The following is a 26,353-nucleotide window of genomic DNA, read 5'->3' as shown; positions in this document are numbered from 1 at the left end:
TAAAGACATTCATGTTCTTTAAATATCATTCTACTTCTTGAAATAATTCCTATAAAAACATGCACACAAATAGACAAGAATTTATATATATGAATGTTCACTATAAGTGATGCATAATATTTTAAAATTAGGAAAAATACTTAAGTATCTATCATATGATTTAACTATACCATGAAATACACCATGCTGTCATTATAATTAACAAGGTAGATATGTATATACTGACATGGAAGGAAATCCATAATATATTGTTTCTTGGCGGCAGTGGGGTGGGAGGTAATAGGATGTGCATATGTAAGCATGTTTCCTTTCTGAAAAAATGACAATAAAAACCAGAACAAGGGGCTGGGGTTGTAGCTCAGTGAAAGAGCACTCGCCTGGCATGACGTGAGGCACTGGGTTTGATCCTCAGCACTACATAAACCTAAAAATAAATAAAAATAAAAGTATCTGTCTACATACAACTAGGGAAAAAAAAAGCAAAAAAAAAAAAAAAAAAAAAACAAGTGGGGCTTGTTTGAGGCCAGCCTGGCAACTTAGCAAAATCCTGTCTCAAAATGAAATTGGTAGGCTGGGGACATAGCTCAGTTGGTAGAGTGCTTGCCTCATATGCACAAGGCCCTGGGTTCAATCCCCAGCACCATAAAAAAATTTAAAAAAAGAAATGGGCTGGGAGGTCTGGGATGGCTAGGATGTAATTTAGTGGTGGTGGTACATGCCTGTAATTCCAACAGCTTGGAAGGCTGAGACAGGAGGATCAAAAATTTGAGGCCAGCCTCAGCAATTTAGTGAGATTCTATTTCAAAATAAAAATTTTAAAGTGGTAGGGATAAGCTGGGCACAGTGGCACATGCCTGTAATCCCAGTGACTTGGGAGGCTGAGGCAGGTGGATCACAAATTCAAAGCCAGCCTCAGCAACTCAGCAAGGTCCTAAGCAACTTGGTGAAAACCTGTCTGAAAATAAAAAATAAGGGGCTGGAGTTGTGGCTCAATGGTAGAGTGCTTGCCTAGCATGTGTGAGGCACTGGGTTCGATCCTCAGCACCACATAAAAAAATAAATCTATAAACTAAAGGTATTGTGTCCATCTACAACTAAAAATATATTTTAAAAATAAAAATAAAAAAGGCTGGGATGTGGCTCAGTGGTTAAGTGCCCCTGGATTTGATCCTTGGTACAAAAAAAAAGTGCTGGGGATGTAGCTCAGTGGCAGAGCACCCCAATACAATACCACAAAATAAAAATAATAAATTAAACCAGCTGTCTATAGAAAACTATATATATGCATTTAAATATATTATTTGTATATTCTCTGAGAAAGTTCTGAAAGATACCCTTATCACTGGTCTCTCTGTTCCCACTGGCAGGGGTAGGTAAGAGTGGGAAGGACGTGTGCAGAAAGTGAAAGAAGAAAGGGAACTTGGATTTTGTGTTTCATATACCTACTTACCTGGCAGCAAGCACATATTACTTCGAAATAAAATAATAAAAAAGAGGAAGGCCGGATGTGGTGGTGCACACCTGTGATCCCAGTAGCCCGGAAAGCTGAGACCAGGAGGGTCTCGAGTTCAAAGCCAGCCTCAGCAAAAGTGAGGTGCTAAGCAACTCAGTGAGATCCTGTCTCTAAATAAAAAATACAAATTAGGGATGGGGATGTGGCTCAGTGATTAAGTGCCCCTGAGTACCATCCCCTCCAAAAGGGAGAGGCAGGGAGGAAGAAGAAAGATGCAGCACAGTAGCAGCAGCCCTGAATTGGAGACCACCTGTCCGATCCTGACCCAATGCTGGAACACCCTCTTCTCAGTCACTTTGGGCCCTCAGGGTGCAGGAAGCTGTGGTTCATCCTGCTTCCCAGGGGAGGTGGATGCCCTCTGTACACTCCTCTCTCCCAGCACCAGGGGTCTCTATCAATCCCTCACCGGAAGCAGCTGAGGTTTGGGAGAAGAGGGCTCAAGAGATCTGCAGAGAAAGTGGAGGACCTCTGGATGCCCCCAGGCCCTGCTTTGTCTGTCCCTAGAGTCCTGCTATCGCCCCACCTGCTGACTGCTCCTGGAACTGCCCCTGTTCTGGCCTCACATCCCTTGTGAGGTGAAGCCCAGTCCCTTCACGACTGGTCTTCCCAACATTCCCATCCCCACAAGCTCTGCCAGACTAGATAACATGTTATTCACTCTTTATCCTCAAAGTTCCTCCTTCTGGTACCTTTACTCTTTCCATTGCTGCTGCCCCAAACTCCTTTTTCTCTTCAAGCCCCAACTTTTTCTCACCAAGTCTCAACTTGCTGTTATATTGATCCTAGTTACATGTCATCTCCTCCAGGAAGTCTCCCATGTTCCTTCCAGCAAGAAGAGTTCTCTCGGGCTGGGGTTGTGGCTCAGTGGTAGGGTGCTTGCCTAGCAAGTGTGAGGCACTGGGTTCGATTCTCAGCACCACATACAAATACATAAAATAAAGGTCCATCAACAACTTTAAAAAAAAAGAATTAAAAAAAAAAAGAGTCCTCTCTATTCTGAACCTTCATTTATATCTTGGGTGCTCTGTGCGAAGCACTGGGAGTGGCACACACTAGGTGTCAATTAACATTTATTAAACTGTGTAGATTAACATTGCAATTTTCCAGATGAGGAAAAAGACACAGCAACTTGCCCAGGGTCAACTCCAATATGCAGATTCCTGCCATGATGCCTTTGCTACTTGTGTCCATGGGCCTCATGGACACACTTCAGGTACAGTATCCTCTACTGTCCCCATCACCCCAGCAGGGAGCTTGGCTGTCAGCTTCTGAACCCTGGAAGGAGAAACAGAGGGTGGAAGGAATGTCACTTCCCTTGGGGATCACTCTGCCTAAGGGGGCAACCCCAATGCTGGTCTTGGGGAGCTTACAACCGGCAGTTCTAAATCCTCTACCCCTCCAGGTGTGCTTGGGCCCTTTATGCCTTTCTCAAGCCTTATCTCATGGAGGGAGAACTGGGTAATAAGGGCCTCATTCTCACAGGGGCATATCCTCTCGTCCTTGCTGCTCCCTCCCATTCAGGTCCACAGCCACCTCATCACACAACGAGATGTCTTCTCTCAAGAAACACCCCTAGACATGGCCCCAGCCTCCTTTGATGACCAGTACACTGGCTGTGCAGCAGCTATGATGGCTGCCCTTACAGATCTCAACCACACGGAGTTTCAGACCAATAAAGTGTATGCAGATGGCTGGGCACTGGCAAACAGTCAATGGCAGGAGCGCCAGACCTGGGGGCCAATGTGGGGCCTCAGCCCTACCCGCCTTCCCCCACCACCTCCAGGCTTCCGAGATGAGCATGGGGTGGCCCTCTTGGCCTATACAGCCAACAGCCCCCTGCACAAGGAGTTCAATGCAGCCGTGCGCGAGGCAGGCCGCTCTCGGGCTCACTACCTCCATCACTTCTCCTTCAAGACACTCCACTTCCTGTTGACTGAGGCCTTGCAGCTGCTGGGCAGGGGTCAGCGTTCACCCCAGTGCCGCCAGGTGTACCGAGGGGTGCATGGCCTGCGCTTCCGGCCAGCAGGGCCTGGGGCTACAGTAAGACTAGGGGGCTTTGCCTCCGCATCCCTGCAGAATGTTGCAGCCCAGCAGTTTGGAGAGGACACCTTCTTTGGCATCTGGACCTGCCTTGGGGCTCCTATCAAGGGTTACTCCTTTTTCCCTGGAGAGGAGGAGGTGCTAATCCCACCGTTTGAGACCTTCCAGGTGATCAATGCCAGCCGACCCGCCCAAGGCCCAGCCCGCATCTACCTCCGTGCCCTGGGCAAGCGCAGCACATACAATTGCGAGTACATCAAAGGTGAGGAGGGGCACAGGGTCAAAACTGTGCAGAAAAGTGGGCTTCTGCATCTACAAAGGATTTTGGCAAAACTGAGCCCCGTCCTGTGTCCCAGGGATACCTTCATACATATTAAAAGTAAACCATCAGTGAGGAGCAGCAGTCATGGCACAGTCCCTCCAGCCTCCCATTGTTTCTGAAGTGGAATGCTTCTAGTCCCTGAAGGTATCTAGGCCACAGATGGCCACCTGCTTGATGGGAGGCTAAAGAGGGCTCCCTGACCAAGGCAGGGTCATAAGCTATCTGAGGGGGCAGGCACACCTGGTCACACTCTTCTCCCAGCAGGAAAGGAACTCATTTCCAGCTACAGAATCAATACACAGACTGCTGTGGCCAAAAATGAGTGAAAGTCCCAACTTCCATTTCTAGGAGAAGCATATTTATAATACAGAATAGGAATTGTGTGCTGTATCATGTGCTGGGTTGGGAGGGGGCGAGACAGCAGCTGGCGTTACACTCCAAAGTTTCACTTCAGGCTTAGGTCAGGCAGGTGTTGATTGCCCCTCCTGTCCCATCCTGGGTCTGGCTGGAGACAGAATCATGAGGTGAAGACAGGTCCATTAATTTCTGAAGAGGCTGTGCACTGCTGTTCCTGGCCGAGCAAGGCTCAGTTTTATTTATTCTTTTTAAATAGTTGTAGATGGACAACATGCCTTTATTTTTATTTATTTACTTTTTTATGTGGTGCTGAGGATTGAACCCAGTGCCTCACACATGGTAGACAAGTGCTGTGCTACTGAGCTACAGCCCCAGCCCAAGGCTCAGTTTTCATAGAGGACAGAACTGTGACCCCGGCTAAAATGGTCCATTGTGGCTTCTGGTCCCAATTTGGACAGGAAGCATAATGACATGAGCTGACAGAGAAGACAGGCCAAAACACAAGTCCCCTTGGCTGGTTCAAGGAGCCGGAGAGGTGAGTGTAGCAAGGAGGCACAGTTACAGCTATGGGAGCAAAAGTCACCCAGAAGGGGCCCTAGCTTTGATGACTGCCTTCTGGCCCCACTGCTCATGGATCAAGTTAAACAGCCCAGGGAATTCCCATCCTGGGCTAGAGGGAAATGGACCAGCAGAACTAGAAGGAAATGGACCAGCTTTTTCTAAGCAAGACAGGGCTGAGTCACCAGAGCTCTGAGGGTTCTTTTCACCTGGAAAGATACTGAGACTTTTGTTGATTTTTTGCTCTTTGTTTCCTACAGACAAGAAGTGCAAGTCTGGATCCTGTCATCTGGATAACTCAGGTAAGGGCCGCAGGCATCCGAGAGACTCAGGGTAGGGATGGCCTTTTACTTCAGCTACAGAACCCACTGTCCCTATTAATGTATTCAGTACTTGCTCAGACCCACCTTTGAAGGCCAAGGCCTGGTCTTGGGTTCTGGAAGTCTGGATTCTAGTCCCGCCTCTACTTTAATTTTCTCTATGACCAACCTGTTTTTCTCTGGGCCTCAATTTCCCTATTTGTAAATAAGCAAATAAGACCAGATGTCACCAGGGTTTCTTCTCTTCCTTTGAACACCTATCTATGCTAGGGCTTACCTGGGCCACCACTTCTCTTTGAGGAAATAGGCTACTTCCAGAGAAGAAACAGCAACTCCCCTGCCCCCAGCTGTGGGTCCTTCCTCCCTTCCTCTCTTGGGGGCTCTCCAAGTCACCGGCAGGAAGGATCCCAGTCTCATTTTGTTCTCCCCATTCTCCTGACAGTAGTACTTAAGAGTTCCAGGTGCATCACAACATTATCCTACCATACTCCAGTATCACCCCATTCTATGGAAAACAGAACTAAGGCCCAGAGAGAAGCAACCAGCCCTTGGCCACACAGCTCCTAAGGGGCTGTAGAACCAAACTCTGAACCACCCTACAGGATGGCTCCCACCTTCCCCACACATCATCTCATCTATCCTTACCAGACAATAGTCTGCTAGAAGGAGGCAGAACAGGATTATGGACCTCATTATATATAGTAAAGTGAGACCAGAGACAGAAGCGACTTGCCTAAGGTGACAGAATAAGTGTCAAAGCCAAGACCAGAGGCTATCCCAGCCACAAACTCAGGCCTCTTCTTTAAGTTCTGATATAATTTCAGACACTGGAAGAATTTAGGATGTCTCCCCCACAGTCTACCCAGCATGTCTCCTACCAGGTATGGGCAGAGGAGCCAAGTTTAGCATTACTAGACCTCATTCTATCCCACCCTCACACCACATTTTTGTCGACTTCAGAAGGCATGGGGTTCAACCTAAAGACCTCTGGAAGGGGAACCTGGGCTCTCACTGATCTCTATATTAGTCTACCTTACTCTCTCAATTCTTGCGTTTCATCTGTCTTCCATTATATTTTGTGTATCAGTCCTGCACACTCTGACGGTTTCTCCATCCTGTTTCTTTTTTCTTTTTTAGTTATAGTTGGACACAATACCTTTATTTATTTTCATGCCGTGCTGAGGATTGAACCTAGGGCCTCACACGAGCGAGGTGAGTGCTCTACCACTGAGCCACAACCTCAGCCCATTTTATTTTTTTTCTTTTTAATATTTTTTTTTTAGTTGTAGATGGATTCAATATCTTTATTTTATGTGGTGCTGAGAATAGAACCCAGTGCCTTAGCTAGGCAAGCATTCTACCGCTGAGCCACAATCCCAGCCCCTCCGTCTTGTTTCATAATGTCCTCACTTTGCTCCTAAATCTCTCTCTCCCTCCCCATCTTTGCTTTCCCTGCAGCTACAGGTCAAGGCTCCCTCTTCACAGTCTGGTCCCTTCTGCTGCTGCTCCAGTTCCTTGTCGTGGGGTCCCTTCCAGAGAGTCCAGGCTTCCTCTGATCCATCAGACACTGAGCAGCCTTACCTGACATTCTGCCAACCTAAGGATGTTGGCCATGTGTGTACTTTAAGTGTAGCCAAGATGCCTGGTAAACCCATTTGCAGGGATCTGGGACCTTCTCTGACAGCTTCCAGACCTCTCAGACCTGGAGACACAATAAAGAATTTAGGGACTGAATCTTCCACCAGGGTGCTAGGAATGATACTCTGACTAGAGGCAGGAGGATTCCAGAACAGGCAATCACTCACTTGGAGATAAAAGAGATTTCAATTTATTGGGGGCTGACTGGGTAGGAAAGCACTTGGCCATAGGACTTGCTAGTGTAATTCAAATGCTTCACATATTTACCTGGAAAGCTCTAATTCACTCCTCCAGGAAGCCTTCTCTGACCTCTGCCACCTGCCTGGGTTATGGGCCCTGCCTCTGTGAATGCTTCCCATATCAGATTGTGAGATTCCTGAGGATAGGGACCGAGTCTGAGGCACAGAGATAATGCCTGGAACTGTGTGGAAGTCAGAAAGGGACAAATTCCTGTGAAAGGCTGGTCTCTGCACTGCCCCTACTTTGGACACTTTCAAGCTCGCCAAATGTAAGTGTGTGGGAATTGGATGGACTGCATCTAAGTCCAGAGCTCAGAGAGAAGAAGAAATAGAGCTTTAGGCCCTCTCTGAGAGTCCCAGCCAAATCCCAGTTTTCTTGTCAGCAAAGATGTTAATTTATGCTGTGATTCATGAGTCCTGAGGTGCCTGTCTCTAGAGAAAAACATGGATCCCTGACTTCTGCCACCATAGACCACCAGGGGAAGACAGGACATCAAGGAGATACTAGGCACACACTTTATTATAGATTAAGGCTTTGGAAACAGATGTCTGTTTCACTTCTTGCTCTGGAAAGCAGACAACGAATTGTTTTCCCTGAGCCCTACATAGTGATAGGCAAGACCGACCATGTTTCCAAAGCAGTGGCTGCCTATAAAGACAGGAAATGCAGTAACCCTCTTCCTTCTCTTCCTTCTTCCTTCCTTCCTGAGCTGGGGATTGAATCCAGGACATTTTAACACTGAGCTACATTCCCAGGCCTTTTTTAATTTTTGAGACAGGGTCTCGCTAATTGCTGAGGTGGGCCTCAAACTTGTGTGATCCTCCTTCCTTAGCCTCCTGAGCTGCTGGGATTACAGGGGTGCACCACCATACCCCGCTGCTGTTTCTTATGTAATCACCTGCTCTTTCCCCACTAAGAGCTCTAACTCTGAGCATGCTCATTCAGTTCTGTCCAAGTTTATACTTCGATCTTGATCCTTCCTGGAGTTCTTCTTTAGGAATTAGGGCAGTGTTAGGATCTGGATCCCGCTTAGTCAGGGCATGGACACAACAAGGGTTCCTTGTAGATTGTGAAATCAGCAGTACTGATTCTGAAGAGAGGGTTTCCCAGGGTTTTAGCAGCAGTAAGGAGAGGCTGGATTATTTGAGGATCAACAACCACCTGGCTTTTGCCATCCATCCTGTGGCTGCTGTGGCTATGGATGCTTTCTGGGACCCAGTCCCAGCTCCTCACAGGGCCTGTACCAGCACCAGAAGACTCATGACCAGGGCCATGGAAAAGAAGATTCCCAGGAAGAAGCGGTCCATCACACGTGCCAGGCGCTTCCAGTCTTCACGGCGGCGCTGGGCAGCCCTGTGGCTGCAGAAGGTGCTGGCAATGGTGGATACATGGTGTAATAGGGCTTCCTGCCTGCACAGACAATGTGGCTCATGGCAAGGCCCTGCTGGGGGGCCAGCAGGCGGCTGGGGGCTGGGGACTGGCTCCGGTGGCCTGGGCTGTCCACAGGGCTCCCCTCGTTCTCGCACACACAGGCCTCTTGCCAGGTGTCCTAGCAGGAGGACCCTAGCCCAGGCTGGTACTGGGCGGGCACTGGGACCACAGTAATGCAGATTCATGATAAGGATGGTAAGTGCTGTCGAGAATGTAACCATGGTCATAGTGGCCATGTAGTACTTCCCTGTAAGAGAAATAACCAGTTGGGGTCCCAAAGAACTTCAGGATCATGAGTTTCTCAGCTGCCTTCCCCTAAATAGAAGCCCTCCAGAAGGCTTTGAGGACTCTTCAAACCCAATGAATAGAAAAGCAAAGGAGTTAAGAGCCCAGTTCTCCTCATTCCTCATCCCTCCCAGTGCACCCTCAGAAGTTGCCTGCCTCCTGCTTGTTTTCTACACTGGTGGAGGCCCATATAGTTATGGGCATACTCTCAGGCTACATGCCAATCCTTTCTATACAACTGGGACAACAAGACGTTGTCCACAGACGTCTGTGGTAATGCTCACCTAAGTTAATAAATGTCAAACACGCAGAAGAATGCCTGGCACACAGGGAGCACACAATACATTTTGCCTATTATCATATGATCTTCCTTCATCAAAGCCCCAAGACTGACTCCTTCCCGCCCCTAGTGGTGAGGGCTTTTCTACTTTTTTCCCCTCACTTCAAAATGCAGGATGCGCCCATGACTCACTCTCTCCCACTGAAGCAGAGCCACTCTGCGGCCTCAATCCCTGAATCCGCTCCTGGTTGGGCTGGAGCTCAGCGCTCCCCTGCCCTGTATTATGGATGCCCAGGAGCCTCAGCCCAGAAGGGGACCACCTCTCCCAACGTCCAGGCGGGCTCACCGATAAGTGGCACGCTCTCTGCTGGAGGCATACTCTCAGCCAGGAGCAGCTGGAAGACGGTGAGCGCCAGTAGCACGGTGACCCCAAGTGACACCTTCTCTCCCGAATTAGCTGGTAGGTGGAAGGCGAGTGGCGCAAGCAGCGAGATGAGCACGCAGGGAAGCAGCAGGTTGCACACATAGGCGGCGGCGCGGCGGCGCAGCAGCAGCGTGAAGGTCACGTCGGGGTAGGGCTCTGAGCAACAGCCATAGGTGAGCACACGCCGCCGGGCCGGCATGCCCAGCACACGCCACTCCACGTTTTCCACGAAGTCAGCCAGGCTGGCGGCGGCGCCACGAGGCCGCACATCCAGCTGATGCCCACCATGTGTCCATGAGCCAAACGTCAGTCCACAGCGCTGAGCGTCGAATGGGAAGGCTGACACGTCTACGCGGCATGAGCTACGCGTGATGGCCGGTGCATCCCAGCGCACTGCGCCATCATGCCGCACAACCACATTCGTGCTGGCGGATGCCGATGACTGCGCGTCAGCCCTGCGAGCAAGCGGGACGAGGCTCACCAAAGTGGCCACAGCGGAAGAATGCCCCTTAATTCATAGAGGGCAGTGCAGCACCAAGGGTGGAGTATGCCGTAAAGTGAAATTCCACCTTTGGAGGTCTAAAATATGTAGTGCCTGAAGGAGTCTGAAGGGACACAGTGCTAGCCCAGGACAGGACAAAAAGGCTTTTGTAAAACTGGTGGTGACGTTGGGAGTATCCTTGGGTATCATCTTCAAAACTCATTAGAGGGCCACGGGAAAGCTATGTAATACCACGTATTATTTGGGAGAGACAGAACTGATTAAGGTGGCATAAAAGAATGCTTCAGAGAGCTAGACCCTGGAAGAGAAAGCTCTGGGAATCCCCGAGACTTCGAGTTGGTCTTGCAGAGTGGAGGGTGCCAGAGAGGTAATGTACCACAGACATCTTTCTTTGAGAGACATAATTGGTCAGAACCATGTAACGGGTTCCCAGGACACATTCAGTCTGAGTTGGCTTGGGACAGCCTAAAATGGGGGCCCCATGGAGGGTCTGTGAGCTTCTGGTATTTTAGATGGGTCCCAGGGAGAGTTTCCTGGGCAGCATAGCAACAGAGATTAGGTGGTGGGGAGGGGGATCAATACACACCCAGGGCTAAGGGCAACTCTCTAAAGGGATAGGGAAGGGGAGGGGCCCAGGCAGGCAGTACTTGTTATAGAGCACGATGTCTGGCCGCCACACAAGACTACTGGGGATGCGGATGGAATCCAGGCCACCATAGGCATTGGGGTCCCATCGTAGGTACGCATCCATCCATTCCTGCCGGATCCACAGGTACAGGGTCAGCACCTGGTTCCGTTCATCCTGGTGGGGGTAGGGAGTAGACATCTGTATAAACATATCTTGCCCTCTTTGTGCATACTCACCTACAGGATTCTGGTCAGCACCCACTAAAATGATTTGTATATACAGTCTAGTACTTGTTATGTCACCTTGGCCTCACTTTCCTCAGCAGTTACATGGGGTGAGATTCAGGTATGAGATTGAGTTCAGGTGGGCAAAGTGTTGGGCACAGTGGGAACCCCACAATTAATAGATGTTATCATTGTTGTTAATATAATGCTTGCAGATAAAGAATTGTTGGGATAATAATCCCCATCTCTTATCCCTTTGTCCCCTTGACATGGTTACAAATAACATTCTACAGCTGTACTACCACCATAACGCACCATATCGATGATCTGGGACAATGTCACTTCCAAGGTCACATTCAGAGTCTGGTCTGTGTCTGCCACAGGTCTGAGGGCACTTGTGTAGTTGGCGAAGAGGTCACGGAACAGCTTGTGAGCCAGCCTGCCCTCAGCTCCCAAGCACTCTGGAGGATTGATTAGAAGGGTTGTGCATCCATGACCCTAGTCGAGGGGCTCTTTGCTCATATCCTCCACCCCTGGCTGGAACCTTATCATCTGCTTCACTATTTTATAGCCTTCTGATATTTGTCCTCTGTCCCTTTAGCTATGGCTCTTTCCTCCCTGGTCTGCCTCTAGGGAGGAATTAAGTAAAGACCATGGAACTCGTCTCTGGAGCAATGCTGACTATTTCTTCCCCACTCTTCCCTGCCCAAGGACCTGGATTCTTCCTGCCTTGCTACAGAGGCTAGAAGGACCCAAATAGGCCACAGGAATCCAAATTGTTATCCAGGTATTCTGAATTCTATTATCCTATACCTCTATTCTCTCAAATCTTTCCACTCCTTCATCTACATTTCAACTGTTTTTCCCAAAGCTTCCAATATATGGAACATTCCCTCTTTTGCAGTCAGCTACTGGTTAGTTGGTCTGTTTGTTTGCTTGCTTGTTTTGAGACAGGGTCTCACTGTGTTGCTCGGTCTCAACTCCTGTGCTCTTGCCTCAGCCTCCTAGGTAGCTGGGACTATAGGTGCATACCACTGTGCCTAGCATTATCTCTTTGTAAAACACATTAGGTCTCCCTCCCCACTCTGTACTGCGGATTGAACCCAGGGCCTAGCCTCCCCTCTTTTAAAACATTTTGAGACAGGGCCTTGTGAAGTTGCTGAGGCTAGCCTCAAATGTGGGATTCTCCTGCTTCAGTCTCTTGAGTAGCAGGTACTACAGGCATGCACCACTGCACCCAGCTCACACTAACCTTCCTAAGACATTTTCCTCATTCCCTGACTTAAACATTATTCTCTCAATCCTGTCCCATGCTCTGAAACTTTTTTTTTTTTTTGGTGCTGGGGATCAAGTCCAGGGCCTGGTACATTCTAAGGTTGTCTTCTACCACTGAGCTACACCCCTAACTCCTAAAATCTGCTTATTATCTGTGTTTACTATCTCAGCAAACTGCATCCCTAGTGACCTCAGGAAATCTGGGAATTATCCTGCCTTTGTCTTCTCTCTCCTTCTTCGCTTGCAATCCAGTCAGTCTCCAAATCCTGTCAGGTCCTCCAAATTCTGCTAGACATCTCTTGAATCCATTCTCTCCTCTCCATCTCAGGACACTTCCTCCCTCCTGAGCCATGGCAGCAGCAGCATCCTCACTGCTGCTCCTATCTCAAGTTTATTCTCTCCTACCACCCTTCATGCCTCCTGTAAATCAAGCTTTTAAACATGCAAATCTGACCAGGCCAGTACCTGCTTAAAACCTTTAAGGGCTCCCACTGGCTGTAAGATAAAGCCCTGATCTGGCATTCAAGGTCCTTCTCTGACTTTTCCAGCTCTGTCTCTGGAAGATCCCCCTGTCACTGTTCCCACCCCAGACAGGCAAGTCCCCTTTCACCCTCTTTAGCACTCCCTTCCTTCACAGTCCCAGCCTGAGAGCTTGTTCCCAGCATAAAAATTACTGAAGAGAAAGAAGAAGAGAGACCATGTGGAGAGAGCATTGGGGCAAGAGGAATAGCAGCAATAGCAGGAGAGGCTGTGGCTGGTTCACTGAGCTTCCTACCTGCCGAGAGCAGGAGCAGGAGCAGAAGGCCCAGGCAGAGGTGGTGACTCCAGGTCTCCATGGCCCTGTTACAGCCAGAGGTGGGGCAGGTCACTGGCCAGACCTAGGACAGCATCAGGCCCAGCCAGCAAGAATGGTGTGGACAGTACCTGAAAATCAGAAAAAGACTGAGAATTCTTGTGTCCACCTACCCTCTGGGGAACTCTGTGGCCCTTTTAGTTATCTGACCTTCTGATTCATACCTGCCCTACTATGTTAGTATGTGGCCCTTGGCACCTGTTGTTTTTTCCTTCTTTGCTGGTTCTTACCTCTTCTGGCCTGAAGTCTCTCTCCCTTTCTATGCTCTGTAACCATTTACTTCTAATCTCTCAATTTCCTTTTCTTCTGTAACCATCTTGGTCCCTCTGCCTCCCTGACTCTGATCTTTCTCTGCCCCTTTCCACTCTCCCTTTCTCCTTTTGTTTCAGAACCCCCTGACTTCTGTCCTCTGTTCTTTGCACCTGAACTCTAGGTGAGTTTGTTGATCTCCCAGCAGAACCAGGGGTAGGAATGTTATCAGCCTGAGGGTTCTGAGGCATAGGATAGTGGCCCCTCCCTCCTTGCCCTTTTTATTAGCTTACAGGGTTGGGGCACCTGTGCCCATGGAAACAGCAATTGAAACTGACACCTCAGGCTGTTGGGACCTAAATTATTCAAATTCTGTAAAGCAGCACTCAGGCTGAGTCCATCCTAGGACTGAGTACATTCTAAGGTTGTCATAAGCCATAGGCTTAAGGGTGTGTGAGGCCAGGGCCCATGGATGGCAATTGTTCTTCCAGCTCTGAAACCATTGCCTGAATTCTGGAGGCTTGCTTTCCACCTGCAGCTTTCCTCTCAGTGAGGCTAGGTGCTTTGTGCCATGAAACCTTTCCCCTCCTGGTGGGAGTCATGCTGAGCCTTAGGCCATGCCAGGGGATGCAGCCCGTATCCTCTTCACAGAGTCCTTGCAGTCTGACTTCGTCCCCTCCCTCCCCGACAATGTCCAAACACTGACAGTGTGGGGTTAGAGGGAAAGTTTAGGCTTTCAGCTCAGCTTTATGAGCTGTCTGATCTGGGTGATATTGAAACTCTGAGTTTCAGTTTTCTCAATCTGGATAATGGGATTACTGGTACTCACCTTGAAAGCTGAAGAATTAAATGTAATAACCAGAGAGTACAAGATAAGTGCCTAAGGTAGTAGACAACCAATAGTATTTGTTGTAAGGTGTGAGTTAGGACAGCTTCAGGATCATACACTTAAAATTCACAGGTATTTACCATGCAGTTTTACATGCTTTTGTCAAAGTTGGCCCATTAACTGACCAATGGCTATACATACTTTTCTGGCAATTACATTCATGGCCTAGAATCAGATATTGTAGATATGTCAATTCCTTGCTTTCTCCAGCCCAGTCCTCTCTCCTACATGATCCCTATATCCATCCACCTTCCCAATCTCCCTCTGGATGTTGCATGTGTTTCACATCATTTCAAAATGCAAGTGCTCACAATACCCAACACCCTTTCATTCTAAAAACTCTTAGCAAACTCAGAACAAAGAGGAACTTCCTCAACTTAATAAAGAACAAAAAATCTTATGGCTAACATTATATTTAATAGTGAGAAATTAGAAGCTTCTTTCCTAAGAGCAGAACAAGGAGGAGCAAATGAGAGCAGAGACATGGGGAAACGAAGAGTGATGCATATTAAGATTTCTGGTAATATCAAAGGAGAAGAGCCTGCCCTTCCTTCTAGAATTACTGCTTTATGTCAACACGATGCAACTTGTTTGTTTCAGAATTCCTTTTAATGACAAAATGATTTGGGAGGAATGTAGGTACTCATAATAGGAGAATGGCATGTAGACTATTTTCAGTGATAAAGCATGTACTTGCCATTATGTGAAACCCTAGGTTTGATCCCAACACCAAAAAATAAATGAACAAATAAATAAGTTTTGAAGGCTTTGTAGCAACATGAAAAAACACATGATATATGAAATAGAATGTCAACTACAATCAGAGCCAATAGAAGTGGTATGAGGATAAGAATATAAACTTTCTCGTTAGACCAAATTGAGAATTCAGTTCCCATTTTCTCTCCCACATAAGCTGTGTGATCATCTGCACATTTCTTGATTTCTCTGGGTTTTGGTTTTCTTTGCCAGGAAGAAACCAAATTAAAAACTCAATAAATAAATATTAGTCCCTGTATCAAATGAAATATTTCTTATATTTAGTATGTTTTCGGGTGAAAATGTTATATTGAAAAAAAGTTAATAGTCCAAAATTGGTTAATTTATATTTTAAGTTGTTGATAGACCTTTATTTTATTTATTTATACGTGGTGCTAAGACTCAACCCAGTGCCTAACACATGCCAGGCAAGTGTGCTACTGCTGAGCCAAAGCCCCAGTCCCCAAAAGTAGGTGATTTTTTAAAAAAATATTTATTTACTTATTTATTAAGATTTTCACATGCAATCTTTTTAATGTATGTTACATATTTATTTTTAAAAATATTTATTTTTTAGTAGTAGTTGGACACAATACCTTTATTTTATTTATCCACTTCCATGTGGTGCTGAGGATCGAACCCAGGGCCTCGCACGTGCTACACGAGCACTCTACCACTGAGCCACAATCCCAGCCCCTAAAGTGGGTAATTTTAAGGAGTTATTATGGCAAAAAAATTGTAAATCATTATTATATCTCTAATTTGAAAATAATGAGATGACCACACATATAAAGTTATAGGATTTACAATAATGAAATGATGGAATCCTGGCCACAATTGTTAGGAAAAAAGTTGACAGGAATTTATAAGGATGATCAAGCTGACAAGACCTGAACCAACACCTTCAAAGTGGGACAGCCAGATGTGTCCTTTGAAGTAATAAAGTAGTTTAGTACACAGCACCACCTATGAAGTATTGGGAGAGGTGGGAAAGAATGGGAACCAAGTCTCTAGATCTAACCAACAGTTTATAAAAAATACGGCAGTAGAGGCACAGTGAAGTCCCCAGCCCTCTATTCTAAAGGACAGATGCCCATTACTTCAACAAATAAAGGGCATTAAAAAGTTGTAGGGGATGGGCTGGGGATTTAACTCAGTAGGTAGAGTGCTTGCCTCAAATGCACAAGGCTGTGGGTTCAATCCTCAGCACCACCACCAAAAAAAAAAAAAAAAAGATGGAGGGGGTGCTGTGCGTGGTGGTGCATGCCTGTAATCCCAGCAGCTTGGGAGACTGAGACAGGAGAATTGCAAGTTCAAAGCCAGACTCAGCAATGGCAAGGTGCTAAGCAATTCAGTGAGACCCTGTCTCTAAAATAAAATACAAAATAGGGCAGGGGATGTGGCTCAGTGGAAGTGCCCCTGAGTTTAATCCCTAGTACCAAATAAAAGAGAAGATAGAGGGTGACTTAGTATACTTTCTTTTTGATATTTTATCTATTTCTTATAACTTTATTTTTATATGGTGTGAGGATCAAACCCAGTGCCTCACATGTGTAAGGCAATTGCTCTACCACTAAGCTACAATCCCAGCCCCTCTCTGTATTATGTAGACCCTGCTGAGATTATGATTCATGTAAACAAATTGGATTCACAGCTCTGTTGAGTCTTGGGAAAACTGGTTACGGTCTTTTGATTTTTGGGAAATTAAAACTTTTTTTAAAAATGGGGCTAGGAGCTGGGGTTGTGGCTCAGTGGTAAAGTGCTTGCTTAGCACACGTGAGGCACTGGGTTCAAACCTCAGCACCAAATAAAAATGAAATAAAGACTTTATGTCTACCTACAACTAAAAAACAAATATTTTTAAAAAATAGTGGGGCTGGGTGGCACACACATGTAATCCCAGAATCTCAGGAGGCTGAAGCAGGAGGATTGCAGGTTTGAAGCCAGCCTCAGCAACTTAGTGAGACACTGTCTCAAAATAAAATATAAAAAGGGCTGGTGATGCATCTCAGTGGTTAAGTGCCTTTGGGTTTAATTCTTGGCAACAAACAAAAAATAGGATTTGGAGATCTAGAAGAGATTTATTTCTTACCTTTAAGTGGTATCTAATCTCTATGATGCAACATGGCTTTTATAATAAACATTTGATTTAGAACTCTTTTTATATGAAGGAAATAATACTCGAAAAAAGAAATACTGCCCATATTCAACAGTCTTTAACACTGCTAAAAGCTAATCACAGCACTCTTGAAAACACCTCTCGCAAAGAAAGCAGGTTAAGAATTCTTTGCTAGAAACCTAGCAGTGTTCTGTCACTCACTCAGGTGGTCAGTCATGGAGGGAGGGGGATTCCCAACTGAATAACATTGTCCTCAAGGGCCCCAAGTTTAATTGAAGCCCTGGCCACAGGGAAGAACCACTCTGCTTTCTTATCCCCTAATATCTCAGTCCAGAAGTCTTTGGCCTAATCCTAACTGGAATTTGCTCACAGCTTGTTTGAAAAATCAAAATAAAACCTGAGTAATACTTATTTTGCTCTTTTGATTCCTCTCAAAATAGCCCTGTGTAAAAGCAACATCCAGAATCATCATTGCCTTTACAAAAAGGAATCTGAATTTGGAAAGGTGCATGACTCAGGTGTTTGTTGTTTGGGTGTGGATGTGGGGCACTGGGGATTGAACTCAGGGCTTTGCACTGGCCAGGCAAACAGTTTCAGCCCCATTCCCTTTTTTAAGTTGTTGATGGATCTTTACTTTTTTGTTTATTTATATGCGGTGCTGAGAATCAAACCCAGTGCCTCATTATGCTAACCAAGTGTTCTATCACTAAGCTACAACCCCAACCCCCATTCCTTTTTGAGACAGGGTTTTGAACCCAGGCTGGCTTTGAATTTATAATCCTCCTGCCTCAACTTCCTGAGTAGCTGGGATGACAGTCCTACAACATCATGCCTGGCATGACTTGAGACTTAAAAACAAACAAAAATACTCAAGTAGAAAAGCAAAGAAGCTTTGAATGGTAAATATATTCTATTGGGCAATATAAAGACCATCAACTGGAAATCTATGTGCATAAATGTGTAGCAATCAGTAAAAATTAATAATCAATTCCCTTGCCAGTAAATTTGCCCTTTGGGCTAGTTTGTGGTATCACTTCAGCACCAAATTAGTCTCCCTTTAACATAGCCTATCTCTATTTAGACTCTCCATTCCAAATATAGATTAAATCAAACAAGGCCACCATACAGATTTTTGATGTAAGAAGGCCCAAAAATACAAAGGGAAATCCAATACCAGGAATGCTATAAACATTTCATTTTATTTTTTTTAAGAAAGTAGATTCAGAAAAGAAGAAAATAATCTAGATCATTTATTTATATATATATATATATTTTTTTAATAAAAACCTTTACATAATCTTCATGCATAAAGACCCAGGAGTGGCCATGTTGTCTGGGACAGCCCTGACCATCAACTGCCTCAGGCCAATCCCTGGGGATCCCCATAGCTGGCAGCAATGTAGAGAAGGCCCTCTGCCTGCCCCTAAAGCCCAGCTCCTTGTCTGCCTCAGTGAGTTTTACCTTCTGGAAGGGTGGGAAATGCTTTGGGGTTAGAATGGGAGGGGTAGGTAGGGCTACCTAACCTGCCATTTTATCCAAACTCTTCAGATAAATCCAAACAGGTGTTCTAGAAGGACGACTAGTAATCAGGGACTAAACCAAGTTTCTGGGAGCTTCCCAGAGACATATGTGACCAAGGACAGCCTACACAGTAGTAGGGAAGGTATTGTGTTCATGGAACATTCACATACCTTGAACATCAGTCCCTCCATGGCAGGCACACCCTTGTACCCTAAATGTGTCAGAAAGACCCTGTTCTGTTTTCAAAATCAGTCCAACCCTCTTTTGACTCCAAAACTCAGTGTTAATTAGCCAATCTACTTCAGAGACAAATGACCCTTCCTTCTGGGGATAGTTACCTGATAAGGAAGGACAATTCTAAATCAGTGCAATTGTCCCATCATCTCTGTTTCCTTTCAAAGAGTCCTAGTATAAATAGACTGGAGTAGGGTAGCAGGTTGGCATGGAGGGTCACAAGATTCAGAATGCTAGGAGGGTAAAAGAATTCTCTGGTTCTTTGGGGAATTCTGCCAAAGGAGCTTTATTGACCATTTTTGAAAAGGGGGAAAAAATGTTGAATGGTCTTGAGGATGGTAAAAGGAGACTTGCCTCCTTTTTTTTTTTTGGTTCCAGAAGCCCTTACACTATATTCAGTATTAAGAAAAGCCCTGAACAACTGTGGGATGCTGCCTGAGGCAGCAGGGAGGAGTGGTTTCCATAGCCAACCCAGAGAATGGCAAACAGTGGCAATAAAAACAATGCTGAGGACTGCTGTGGTGAGTGTGCATCAGCATGTGAGTGTGGTGACAAAAGCCTGGGGATCACTGACTTCCAACAGTCAGTTCTCGCAGATAGGACTGTGTGAGGCTGCGCAGTTCCTCCAAGGCGTAGTCCTCAGGCATGGGGAGCCGACCAATGTGGGGAGCCAACAGGCGCAAAGGGACTCGATGAGGGTCTGGCGTTGAATCAGAGGTTGCATCAGGGGCATGCTGCAGGCTCAGTACCACCCGTAGCAAGTTGGCTACACGTTTGGCCATGTCTAGAGAAAAAAAAAGAGTGAGTGATGAGAATGGGGATGGGGTAAAGTGGACACTGGGGTTGGTGGGAGAGGTGTAATAGTCACAGATAGGAGGCAAATCACCAGGAAGGGGAGCGAGACTACAGGCTTACCTGACTGAGCCAGGCGGTCCTTGGCATTATAACATTGAATCTGCTCTATCCGGCTGCACAGTGATGTCACTTTGGTGTGTAACTGTTCTAGTTCATAACCTGAGCAATCCACCTGCACAGAAGCAGAGAAACCAATTAGGCCCGAAGTTTCTGTTATTCTAATCCTACTCACAGACTCCATACAAAGCTCCGAAACAACAGTAAGGTCAGGGAGAAGAAAATCCAAGAAACTGACTGGCAGTGCCATGCTATCACCACTGAGCCTAGTTGCTAAAGACAAGGTACTTAGCAGTAATATACAAGAAGGTAACAGTGTATAGAGCCTTGGATTGGGTAGGTCTTGAGACTCATGAACCATGTAACTAGCAAGCTTTAACAAGGCACCAAAAAATCTAGATAAATCTGGGTTCAGAGAGAGATGATTTCTTAAGAGCACATAGTAGTAAGAGATGGTACCCAAACTAGTATTTAATTTAGATTTTATGTTTCCACGTTCTAGACATTTCTGAAATATTGCAGGGCCCTCTTCTCACTCTCTACACTGTCCATGTGTGTTGTGATCCACTCCTACAACTCCAATTATAATCAATCTGTTGATGATTCTTAAATCTTTATCTCTTGCCTAATATGCTAATTTTTCACCTTCCTTCCCATGCTACTATTCTACAACTACAATAGTTTTTCCAAAAAGCAAATGTACATATATTTTTATCCATCACTTACACTCTAACTACCTTCCAGCAGCATCTTATTGTAAAGCCTCAAAAATGACTGTTGGGTAGGTCCTCTCTCACTCTTACCACTGTAAATCTCCCCTCACCTTTTCCTTTCTCCAAAGGGCTCACAACCCTTCAAAGAGCTAATCTTTCAATGAATCCATTTTTAGGGGGCTTGCACAGTCTACCATTTAATGTCTTTACCACTACTATCCTTTTCATTTGCCTTTAAATTGACTTTTTTTTTTAAGTTGTCAATGGATCTTTTATTATATATATGTGTGTGTGGTGCTGAGGATCGAACCCAGGGCCTCACACATACCAGGCAAGTGCTCTACCACTGAGCCACAACTCCAGCCCCTAAATTGACTTTAAAAAAAAATTATTAATTGTTGATGAAATTTTTTATTATTTTTATTTATTTGTATGTAGTGCTGAGAATGGAACCCAGTGCCTCACATATGCTAGGCAAGCACTCTACCACTGAGCCATAATTCCAGCCCCTCCCCTAAATTAACTCCCCTAAATTTAACAGTGATGAAAAAGATAGGATCTTTGTTCTCATGAAACTTAAGAAGTAAGAAAATGTCAAAGTAATGTCTTAAAGGATCACAAACCATATAGATAATTCAAATAGGCTGATGTGGCAGAAAGAAACTAATAGCTATTTCAGACTGGGAAGTCAGAGGAGGCTTCTTTGAGGAGTTCATATCTAAGTTCATACCTGTGTGACAAGGGTTGAGTTTTCAAGAAAAAGAGAACAGTAAAGCTCTGTAAGATGGGAACACAAAGGAAGTTTACATGGTGAAAGGGGAGGTAAGGAGGAAAGTTGAACAAGATAAAACTGGAGAGTTTTAACTAAAAATTAATGTTTCATTAAATTTTGAATGCAGATATTAGCAATACTATAACTTGAGACTGGGTTAAGTACTACCAGTCTTTTTTTTTGGTGGTACTGAGGACTGAACTCACTATCTCCAGCCACCCCCTCCTCTGCCCCCCACTTTTAATAGCTTTACATATTTATTTTTATGTGGTGCTGAGGCTTGAACCCAGTGTCTAACACATGTGAGGCAAGCACTCTACCACTGAGCTACAGCCCTAGTCCTCCCTGCCTTTTTTTTTTTTGAGACAGGGTCTTGCCAGGTTGCTGAGGTTGGCCTCAAACTTGCAATTCTCTTGCCTCAGACTCCTGAATGTCTGGGATTACATGTATGTGCCACAATGCCTAGCTAGATACTCTTTTTATTTGCTGCTATAATGACAGCACTCTTTGCTTAATCCGTACAATTGAGCTATAGTAATTGTTGGTTTACTTGTAACTATCTCCCCTATCAAAGTATTACTTTGGTAAGGGCAAAACACATGCTACTTACCTTTATATCCCCAAAATTCATGAAAGTGCATGACACATATTGGATTCTCAATAACTAGGATGTGTAAGCCAATGTTTAATATAATGTTCAATGAGAAAAAGGGGTTTGTTCAGTGATTATTTAGGGAAGATGCTCTTAATCCATACTAAAAATGCAAACATTAAGAATTATGTCAGGGCTGGGGTTGTGGCTCAGAGATAAAGGGCTCGCCTGGCACGCGTGAGGGACTAGATTAGGTCCTTAGCACCACATAAAAATAAAGGTATTGTGTCCACATACACTAAAAAAAAAAAAAAAGAATCATGTCTATTATGTGCTAGGCACTTTTTTCTTTTTCTTTTTTGGGTGGGGGCAGGGTACTACAGATTGAACCCAGAGGTACTAAACCTCTAAGCCACATTCCCCAGACCTTTTTGAGACAGAATCTCACTAGGTTGCTTAATGCCTTGCTAAGTTGCTGAGGCTGGTTTTGAACTTGAGATCCTCCTGTCTCAGCCTCCTAAGATGCTAAGATTACAGGTATATGCCACTGTCTGCCAATGAGTTTTTAGGTGTATACTAGGTCTGGGGTGTAGCTTAGTGGTAGAGTACTAACTTGGCATGCACAAAGCCTTGGGTTTCATCCCCAAGATCCTGTTAAAAAACAAAACAACCCCCCCACCAATCTCCATCAAGTGCATAATAAGGCCTTTTGAAATCTCTGAACCTTTAAAGGGAGGGGGAAAGGAAAACCAGGTGGAGGATTAAAGAACTCAGGTACCTGCTGAATATGGTGGAGCATTTCAATGACTCGAATATAGTCCAGATAAACGAGTCCAGACATTTCCCAGTCCTGAATTAGAGTGCTGCGCTCTGGAGGTGCTAGGTCTTCCAAGAACCCCTTCAGGTAATCATAGTTCTCATTAATGATGGCATCTGAAGAAACAAAACATCGAGAAAAATGTCTGTAAAAGTAAACACATGGTTCCTAAAGGTGCAAAGATCCTGGAAGAAATGACAGGAAGGAAGGAGAAATAATGTTGGGTCAGATTTGAGAATTTTAAGTAGACACTGTGAAACTCTCCAAAGGGAAATGTAGAGAATTTTTGGCTTCAGGTCCCTAAGCAGAATGTCTGGTGCTGTTGGATAAAATTCCCATAAAGAGTTTAATATAATTAGTTCACACCCTGGCAAATGCTAACTTGATAATACTGCTTTCTTCCCCTGCCCCTCTAGCCCTTCATCCTGGCTAAGTCACTTCCGCAGAAAGCTTTTGCAAAGTGTGATTTGCTAACTGTATGCCATGTCCTGTACTGGGCATCATCTCTGGCCTGGCCCATCATGGAGGTTCAGAGGGGCAGAAGAATTTGGGGTAATTCCAGGTGATGTGGGCCCCAGCACTTACCAGAAGCTAAGTGCTGGATGACAAGTTTGTGGCAGCGGTTCCAGTGACCAGCTTTAAACAAGTAGAGGGCCTCCAAGTGCTTATCACATTCCATGTGTGCTCGCACTGCTTTGGCTTCATGAATCCATTCAGCAGGCACGCAAAGCTTCTGCGTAAGGAAAGTCTCCTTAGCCCAAGATTCAGGGGTCTCCATTAGCTGGCAGTGCCGGGTAAGTAGCTCTCGAACAGCTTTCTCACGCATGCTATAGGAAGAGAAGCTGAATTTTTACCAATCTCAATCATGGAGAAGGCTGCCCCAGAGATTAGAGGGGCTCCCTGGGACAGTCTCTCATACTGATCCTTAGTGAATCATTTTAAACTTCACTAAAAATATTAAGCTATCACACCAACATTTATTTATTTATTTATTTATTTAAATACAGAAAGCTATGTCATAGGAAATAGTACTTCAACTTTTTTTTTAAAGAGAGAGAAAGAGAGAATTTTTTAATATTTAATTTTTAGTTTTCGGCGGACACAACATCTTTGTTTGTATGTGGTGCTGAGGATCGAACCTGGGTCACACTCATGCCAGGCGAGCGCGCTACCGCTTGAGCCACATCCCCAGCCCCCCAACATTTATTTTTTAATTGAAAAAGAATACAGAGTATTTAAGCACATATGTTCATAATCATAAAATCAGAAACCTAATATTCTAGGGGAAGATGGTCCACTCCCAAAAAAGGCTTTCTCTTTGTAGGATCTCGTTCTTTTTCCTGTCTAGTGACGCTATCTAAATTAAATGCTAGTTTGGCTACCACTTAGAAAAGTAAGGACTTGAATAGGAAAATTCTGTTCCACAGAGCAGTCCTCTTTTCCAACTTTTGCTCTTCTCTGTTCCCACAAGGTCAGTACAAGTGAACAGAGAAGTTTCTGAAGGTAATGTCTCTTCCAGGGCTTGCTTTTCCTTTATTTTCTCAAGCTATCAGCCTTACTAATTCATTCTCTCTACCTCTAGGATAAGGCCATTAAGGAGAATTCTTTGCTGTCAGGGTTACAGGGTTAAAGGATCAGTCATTTATGTATCAGATCAAAACTATTCTCCTGGCCAGGTATGGTAGCACATAACCTATAATCCAGGTGGTGCAGGAGGTTAAGGCAGGAGGATTGAGAGTTCAAAGTTAGCCTCAGCAACTTAATGAGGCCCTAAGCAACTCAGTGAGACCCTGTCTCTAAATAAAATGCAAAGAAGGACTGGGGATGTGGCTTAGTGGTTGCATGCCCCTGAGTTCAATCCCTGGTACCAAAAAACAAAACAAAACCAAACACCAAACAAACTGTTCTCTTTGACTCTTTTCTGAACTCCTAGGTTTTTAAGAACTCCCAGTCAAATTACAGCCACCTCCTGTTTTTGGCAAACAGGATCTATTTCCTCACAACCAACTCTGAAACATCGTTCTTTTTTTTTTTTTTTTAAGTTGTTGATGGACGTTTATTTTATTCCTTATATGTGGTGCTGAGAATTGAACCCAGTGCCTCACACATGCTAGGCAAGTACTCTATCACTGAGCTACAACTCCAGCCCCTGAAACATCATTCTAATAGCCAGCCTTTTAGCACAAAATCCCCTATTAGTATTTTTAAATAAACTCATGGCATACTCTGTGTTCCTTTCACTTCCTGTTAAGGATGAAGCAGAAAGAAAAATTGATGAAACTAGGCTGTGCAAGATGCTTTATACTTTTACTCATATTAATCTCATAATCACCTCTGAATAGGAACAGACATCATAATTTTACAGATAAGAAGACTGGAGAGTATCTTTACCCAAAGGCCAAAGTGAATAAGCTTCATCCTAAATCAAAGTGATATATGATAGACCCAGCATTTTGACAAGTATGACTATAAAACCTAACCCACCACAAAACATGCCAGCAGAGACAGGAAACTCACTTTCCCATTTACTACTATATGACCCTAAGTATAAAATGAGTTAATATGTGAAAAGTACTTAGAGCAATTACAACAAAGTACTATATACATGTTTGTTTTTGTTATTTTTTTAAAAAATATTTTTTAGATGTTGATGGACCTTTATTTTATTCGTTTATTTATATGTGGTGCTGAGAATCAAATACAGTGCCTCACACATGCTAGGCAAGTGCTCTACCACTGAGCCAAAACCCCAGTCCCCACTTTGTTATTATTTTTTTATGGTTCCAGGGACTGAACCCAGAGGCACTTAACCACTGAGCCACATCCCAAGCCACTTTCTATATTTTTATTTAGAGAGTCAGGGTCTCATTAAGTTGCTTAGGCCCTCTCTGAGTTGCTGAGGCTGGCTTTGAACTGGTGATCCTCCTGTCTTAGCCTCCCGAGCTGCTGGAATTATAGGCATGCACTACTGTGCCTGGCTGTTATCATTTTTAATACCATCCTGCTTCTGTTAACAAAAACAGGGCTGGGTGGATTGGTGCAGTGGCACATACCTGTAGTTCCAGCTCCTTGGGAAGCTCAGACACAAAGATCCCTTGAGCTCAGGAGTTCAAAGCCAGCCTGGGCAACATAGAGAGACCCTATCTAAGAAAAAACAACAATAATAACCTCCCCAAGAATCTAGGGCTGGGGGTTTACATCACTGGTAGAGTGTTTGCATAGCATGCAAGGCTCTGTTCTGCCTTCAATTCCCAGCACCACAAACAAAAAAATAGAATACTTCCAACCTTCTCTTGTTCAAACCATGGTGAGAAGTTCTCTTTTTGGATACAGAACACCAAAACACATGCACCTGAGCACAAGGTTGTTTGGTAAATATAATACTATCAAACTTAAAGGATGGGTAAGTGATAAAGGATGGACAAAGGAGGAGAAAGTGGTTGACAAAGAAAAAGTAAGGGTCCTCTAACTAACCTATTATATTATTAGCATGGATCCACTAAGGCAGCTCAGCTAGCATTACTACTTTATAATTCCTAAATATGCCACCTTCAATTGAATCTGTGTGTAAGATAATATGTTGCCTCACCCAGGCATATGCTTCTATTTCCATTTCATTCGTTCTTTTTTTTTTTTTTTTCCTTTCTTGGTGGTACTAGGGATGGAACCCAGGGCACTCTAGCACCAATATACCTCCTTGGACTTTTTTTTGTGTGGAGGGGGTCGGTTACTGGGGATTGAACTTAGGGACACTCAACCACTGAGTCACATTCCCCAGCCCTATTTTGTATTTTATTTAGAGATAGGGTCTCACTGAGTTGCTTAGTGCCTCATAGTTGCTGAGACTGGCTTTGAACCTGCGATCCTCCTGTCTCAGCCTCCCAAGTTG

General features: G+C 44.9%; 3 protein-coding genes across 8 annotated transcripts in view; 1 reads left to right on the top strand and 2 right to left on the bottom strand.

Annotated features, from left to right (window-relative positions):
- Positions 1 to 2,663: 2,663 nt before the first annotated feature.
- Art1 (ADP-ribosyltransferase 1) lies at positions 2,664 to 6,666 on the top strand. The gene is made up of 4 exons (XM_046442190.1): positions 2,664 to 2,726; positions 3,035 to 3,815; positions 5,051 to 5,092; positions 6,569 to 6,666. The coding sequence occupies exons 1-4, from the start codon at positions 2,664 to 2,666 to the stop codon at positions 6,664 to 6,666; spliced, it is 984 nt and encodes a 327-aa protein (XP_046298146.1).
- Positions 6,667 to 6,959: 293 nt separating this feature from the next.
- Chrna10 (cholinergic receptor nicotinic alpha 10 subunit) lies at positions 6,960 to 12,873 on the bottom strand. The gene is made up of 5 exons (XM_046442189.2): positions 12,813 to 12,873; positions 11,078 to 11,223; positions 10,558 to 10,712; positions 9,331 to 9,863; positions 6,960 to 8,666 (listed from the first exon to the last, which is right to left on the bottom strand). Exons 1-5 carry the CDS (start codon positions 12,871 to 12,873, stop codon positions 8,218 to 8,220), a joined length of 1,344 nt encoding a protein of 447 aa, XP_046298145.1. The 3' UTR covers positions 6,960 to 8,217.
- Positions 12,874 to 18,083: 5,210 nt separating this feature from the next.
- Positions 18,084 to 26,353, bottom strand: part of Nup98 (nucleoporin 98 and 96 precursor) — a 114,029-nt gene continuing 105,759 nt past the window's right edge. For all 6 annotated transcript variants that reach the window (XM_046441819.2, XM_046441822.2, XM_046441820.2 and 3 more), the window contains 4 exons: positions 23,050 to 23,291; positions 22,426 to 22,580; positions 19,574 to 19,685; positions 18,084 to 19,442 (listed from right to left, as the gene is read on the bottom strand). In XM_046441819.2, the coding sequence (XP_046297775.1) occupies positions 19,225 to 19,442; positions 19,574 to 19,685; positions 22,426 to 22,580; positions 23,050 to 23,291 (727 nt within the window). In that variant the 3' untranslated portion in view covers positions 18,084 to 19,224. The remainder of the gene's footprint in view (positions 19,443 to 19,573; positions 19,686 to 22,425; positions 22,581 to 23,049; positions 23,292 to 26,353) is intronic.

The sequence above is a fragment of the Marmota monax genome, unplaced genomic scaffold (genome assembly GCF_021218885.2).
Source record: "Marmota monax isolate L192 unplaced genomic scaffold, Marmota_monax_Labrador192_F-V1.1 WCK01_AAM20220418_F8-fsc00068, whole genome shotgun sequence".
In the NCBI taxonomy this organism is placed as follows: domain Eukaryota; kingdom Metazoa; phylum Chordata; class Mammalia; order Rodentia; family Sciuridae; genus Marmota; species Marmota monax.
This window is presented reverse-complemented; position numbering and strand designations above follow the sequence as displayed.